The sequence below is a fragment of the Amblyraja radiata genome, chromosome 32 (genome assembly GCF_010909765.2).
Source record: "Amblyraja radiata isolate CabotCenter1 chromosome 32, sAmbRad1.1.pri, whole genome shotgun sequence".
Lineage (NCBI taxonomy): Eukaryota > Metazoa > Chordata > Chondrichthyes > Rajiformes > Rajidae > Amblyraja > Amblyraja radiata.
In genome coordinates, this window is record NC_045987.1 from 12,433,733 (window position 1) to 12,439,732 (window position 6,000).

Below are 6,000 nucleotides of genomic sequence, written 5' to 3' on the forward strand. Positions count from 1 at the left end.
TTCAAATCACAACTCAAAACACACCTGTTTAGATTAGCATACCCGACATAACCTCCACCGTGTTCACCCTGATTTTAATGACTTAAAATGTTTTGTGTATTTCTTTTTGTTTTTTTGTTTTTAATCAACTTGATTTTAATATTGATAAATGTATTATGATTTTATGTCCTGTAAGGTGTCCTTGAGTGTCCAGAAAGCCGCCAGCAAATAAAATGCATTATTATTTATTATTATTAATAGGCACCTGCAAGATGTATAATAAGTCACTTCATTATGAGTGGCTTATACAAACCCAATATAGTTTCTCCTGTGCTGGAACAGTATGCCCTACACTATGCCCGGAAACTTGGTGAAATAAATCTAGCATTGATATTATGTTAGTTGCACATTGCAAGCTCCATTTCTGCTTCAAAGAATTTGGCTCAACCTTCATCAAAAAAACAGTGTACCTTTTTAGTGTTTCCTAACACTGCATTTGCCTTTCAAGACTTTAGCATAAAGTTCAACCTGTTATATCTAGTTATTGCCAGGAGAAGTGTATTTAAAAATGAAGTGAAATTTACCTCAAGTGTCAATGTAGGCAGATCGCCTTCATCTTCTATATTTGACAATACTCCATCAACATTTTGGATAGATTGTTCTATGTCCTGCAGTAGTTGCTGAGCAGATTGAGTAAACTGGGTTTCAAGGTCCTAAGAATGCCACAAAGTAAAGGTTATTTCTTTCCTTGAAATATGAATTGGAAAATACCGCATTTGGAGAAAGCAGTGAGATATTGAAACTGTATATGAGAACACTGGATAGCAGACTGACATTGGACAGTATTACATTTGCATTAAAGTTGTTACCACCTCAGACATGACAAGAGAAATTGGGAGAAAATAAATGCCATACTTTGAATTTAGGCCAAAATCCTCACCATACTACCAATGTATTAAATGGGAAGTACATTCTGAAGCAAGTGTAGACCACAACACAGTCCATAAGTCATACTTTTGCACATAGTCATAGAGCTGTATAGCTTCCAAACAGGTCATTTGGCCCACCTTGCTCATTGGGCAAATCCCATTTGCCTGTATTGGGCCCATTGTCCTCTAAACCCATTCTATCTATTAATCTGTCCAAATCTCAAATTGCACATAGTAATACGATGGAGATCAATGAGTGAAGACAAAAGAGAGAGAGAGAGAAAGACAATATCATCATACCCTGCTGACGGTGATCAGTTTTTGTTCCATGTTCATTATCACTGATTCATGACTTTCCTGCTTATATTCCGTCATCTGCTGAATAACGCTAGAGCCTACTTTTGTAGGATCTGTACCTTGAAGGAAAATATCATCTTCAGTAACACATTTTAAATAAACACGAGGAAATTTATGTCCTTCACGGCACAATATTTTTGTCTGGATTTGAAGGAACTTAGTCAAAGCTTACTTACAATTCAAGTCACATAGAATGCAACATTTGGTTTAGCCTCTTCCTATGCACCGAGATGCCTGGTCATGGTGATGATATTATGCAACGCAAGAATCATTTATGGACACCTTGCCAGCAAACAGGACAGCCTGCTCATGGTGAGGCTAGATTTCCCAAGAACGGTGAGACGCTTCTGCATGATTCATACTGCTGTGGACTCCCACATATGAATCCTCCCACATATGAATCCTCCCACAGTAAGATCCCCTTTACATTTATAATTAATTTAGCTCCCATGACGCCATGGCGGTAGGGGCTTATGTATGATGAGAACGGTGTTGGTGAGCGGGCTGGGAGCTCATCTTCTGTACCCTAGGAGGAACTCTAGGGGTTCCGAGGTCGGCTGCGGGAGGGGTCCCAGGGCATAGAGGCTGAACAAGGCGAGGGTCATTGTGTCTGGGTCAAGGTGGAGGCCCTTCAGCAGACTGGTGGATTCAAACTAATGGCAGCAGCAGACAATAAGAATTAATCACAACATCTCCAGGACTGATGATAAAATGTAAAAAACGTTGAACATTTTTCCAAGATTCTTGCAGTATGGATGAGCAAAGGGTCAGATTTGGTGAAATGCTGAGCCATGTAGACTAACAGAGGGTTGATTCAACTATTAGCGGGTGCAGCGTTCCCTATCTACAGTAAGCCTGAGCAGCATGTTGCTATCCTCTTCCTTCAATGCAATTAAACTAATGGAAAGGAAAGGAAGGAAGGATCTTGTGTTTGTAGATCTCTACTCATATGTCCATCTGCGAGCATCAGATGAGAATAAAATTAGGATGGAGTCACAAGGAACTGCAGATGCCGGAATCTTGAACAAAACGCAAAGTGCTGAAAGAACTCACCCCGGTCAGGCAGCATCTGTGGAAGGAATGGACATGCAAAGTTTTGGATCACAACCCTTCTTCAGATTGATGAAGAGTCCCGACCCTGAACTTCGCCTGCCCTGAGTTTCAGTAGAATAGCAACTCAACATAAGGCAGCACCTTTAAGGATGAGATAAAACTAAAATTGGAGGGGAGAAATCCCATTAAAAATATTTTTAAACAAACCATACTTTGTATGGCTTTGTAAATATTTGATCAGTGTTCAAATGTAAATAATTTGGTGTACATATAGTGGCTGGTGTACATGTGGTGTACATATAGCTGCTAAATTTGTATAAGATAATTACAAGCAGTTGAATAAGGGGTGGGAATTAATAAGCTTTGGCTTCTTCCTGCTCCTTTTCGGACACATATGATTTCATTTATTTATACATATTATTTATGACACTTTATAAATATTTTTGTTTTGTTTTTTGTATGCTGTTTCACACTTGCTTTTTATTCTTTTATTCTGTTCGAAATAAATAATAAAATAAATTAAAAAAATACTTACTAATTATATCAGGAAGACCTTTCACTTCCATCACTGCATTGTTCATGTCAAGAAGCTCTTTAGTTTTTGTAGTTGAAAGAACTGCATCTCTATAATGTCAGATTGCAACAATAGATTATGTTCTGGGTGTTTAGTCACATCAATAAAGAACAAACATACATTTACACAATGATTTTCAAAACATTATGATGTCCCTAAGCAGACTGCGATCATTTAAGTACTTCTGAAATGTTGTTGGTATTGTACTGTTGGAAAGGCCAGAATCTATTTAAACAGAGCAAGGCCTCAAAACACAGAAATTAATGTCTATTTAATCAATATCACTGATATTGGTAGACGTATAAGCAAGGCCTATGTCACGTGGGAACACAATGATCTACAAATAGTGCCGTGGAATCCTTAACATGCACCGAAGACAGTGATAGGGATTTAGTTTAACATAACATCTTAATAAATGCTGTTGTTTTAACTTCTGTTTTTACCATGGAGAAAAACATGAAGGCTCGGGAGCTTGGGTCAGTCAATGGGGAAGCCTTGAGGACAGTCCATATTACTGTCGTTGGATACCTAGGGCATATGAAGGTAGATAACTTTCCTGGACCTGATCAGATATATCCAAGGACACTGTGGGAAGCTAGAGAAGAAATATGCGACAGGCTGGCTGAGAAATATGAATTATTGTTAGACACGAATGAGTGGCAGATGACTGGATGGTGTTGAATGTTGTGCCTCTATTGAAGAAGGGCTGCAAGAAAGTCTGGGAATTATAGTCCAGTGAGCCGAACATCCAATGCAGGTAAGTTACTGGAGACGATTCTCAGGGATAAGGTACATATTCATTTGGATAGACTGGAGCTAATTAGAGGTTGGACATGGGAAATCATGTTTTACAAGTTTCATTGAATTTTTAAAGAAGTAGCCAAAAAGATTGATGAGAGTAAGGCCATAAACATTATCCATGGATTTTGATACCTTTTTGCATGGTAGGCTGTTTTGGAGAAGTTAGATCACATGGGATACAGGCAGAGCTAGCTGACTGGATAGAGAACTGGCTTCATGGAAGGAAGCAGAGGTGGGTGCTGAAAGGGATTTTTTTTCAGGACTAGAGGCCTGTGACTAGTGGTGGGCCTCAATGATTAGTGCTGGTCCCATTGGTGTTTTTGGTTTATATCAATGATTTGGAGGAGAATATAGAAGGCATGTCTATGCATCTAAGTTTGCAGATGATCATAAACTAGGGGAGTAAGTAGACAGTGAAGATGGTTGTCAAAAATTACAGAAGAATCTTGATCAGCTGGGTAATTGGGCTAAAGAATGGCTAATGGAGTTTAATGCAGATAAGTGTGAGGTGTTACACTTTGGGAACTCAAATCAGGGCTGAACCTTCACAGTGAATGGGAGGGCATTGGTAAAGAAGTCTTTTGGTGCATTGGCGTTCATCAGTCAGGGAATTGAGTATAGAAGTTGCGATGTTATATTACAGTTGTACAGGACATTGGGGAGGCCACATTTAGAGTGCTATGTTCAGTTTTGGTCACCCGAACATTGAAACATAGAAAATTCGGTGCAGGAGTAGGCCAATTACAAGCCAGCACGGCCATTCAATATGATCATGGCTGAACATCTAAAATCTGTACCCCATTCCTGCTTATTCCCCATATCCCTTGATTCCTTTAGACCTAAGAGCTAGATCTAACTCTCTCTTGAAAACCATTAAGCTAGAATGAGTGCAGAGAAGATTTACGAGGATGTAGCCAGGACCCGATGGTCCGAGCTATAGGGACTTTATTCCTTGCAGTGCATGAGGCTGAAGGGTGATCTTGAGGTAGATAGGGTGAATGCACATGATCTTTTGCTGGGGGGAGGAGAATCAAGAACCAGAGGACATAAGGTGAGAAGGGCAGCCTTTAGTTAGAACTTGAGGGGAAACCTCTTCATTCAGAGAGTGGTGGGTATATGGAATGAATGATAAGAGGAGGTAGTTGAGGCAGGTACTATAGCAGCATTTAAAAGATCCTAGGACAGGTACACGGATAGAAAAAGGTTAGAAGGATATGGACCAAATACAGGAAATTGGGATTAATATTTTGAGTCAAGAGTTGATGTAATAAAGCCTGTGAAACAATATTCCAGGGTTAGTTTATGACTGCAGTAGAGATGGAAGACAAGAGGGAATACAATTAAAAAGCTATTAAACTCAATCTAATTTTATTGCGAAGTGGAGTAACTCAGCGGGTTAGACAGTATCTCAGGAGAACATGGATAGGTGACGTTTTGGGTCAGACCCTTGTTCTGACTGATTGTAGTCGGGGGGGGGGGGGGGTGGGGGTGGACAAGGGAGAAAGCTGACAAGTGATAGGTGGATAAGGTGGAGGGGGTTTTTGGACAGGCAGACGGTTGGACCAAAGCCAGAGATCAAAAGAATATGTATGGAATTAGGTTAAAACAAGCAGCAATTGTGAAGATAGAGAAAGAAATAGTGGAAAGGGATGAGGGAAAATGAGAAATTGGTGTGCATTGAGGTGGTGGCACAGGGACAAAAGGACAAAAAAGGGGGTGAGGGGAAACTGGAGGGGGGGGGGGGGTTGTTTACCTAAAATTTGAGATTTTTTCTCTTCCTCACTTCCCTGTCCCACCTGAATGTGCACCTATTTCTCACTTTCCGCTTCACCCTGTATCCCCGTAATAGAGATGCAAAATCCTGGAGTAACTCAGTGGGTTAGGCAGCATCTCTGGAGATCTTGTTCTATATTCCTTCCTCAGGATTCACTTTTCATGCCTAGCTGTCTTTATCTCCTCATCACACACTTTTATTGTCTTTTCATCTCTGGCCATCGCCAATCAATCCCCTCCTCCCCTACCTGTATCCACCGATCACTTCCCAAGCTGTGTCCCACTCCTATCTCTGTTGCAGCTTTCTCCCCCTATAACAATGGGTCTGAAGAATGGTGCTGACCCAAAACAACACCTATCCACATTCTCCAGAGATGCGGCCTGACCAGCAGAGTTACTCCAGCGCTTTGTGTCTCTTTTAGTAAACCAGCATCTGCAGGGTCTCCACACCATGAGTAATCCCAGTAAATAAATTATTGTGTAATACTTAAAATGACAATCAAAATCCACCAGAAATCTATTCATTACATTTCG

The 6,000-nt window shown here is 40.4% G+C and overlaps 1 protein-coding gene across 1 annotated transcript in view; it reads right to left on the reverse strand.

The window, feature by feature from the left end:
* Positions 1–6,000, reverse strand: part of ccdc180 (coiled-coil domain containing 180) — a 76,771-nt gene that overhangs the window by 67,914 nt on the left and 2,857 nt on the right. Inside the window, exons 4-6 of the mRNA XM_033048661.1 lie at positions 2,854–2,942; positions 1,209–1,324; positions 564–692 (exon numbers count right to left, since the gene is read on the reverse strand). Of these exons, the coding sequence (XP_032904552.1) occupies positions 564–692; positions 1,209–1,324; positions 2,854–2,942 (334 nt within the window). The remainder of the gene's footprint in view (positions 1–563; positions 693–1,208; positions 1,325–2,853; positions 2,943–6,000) is intronic.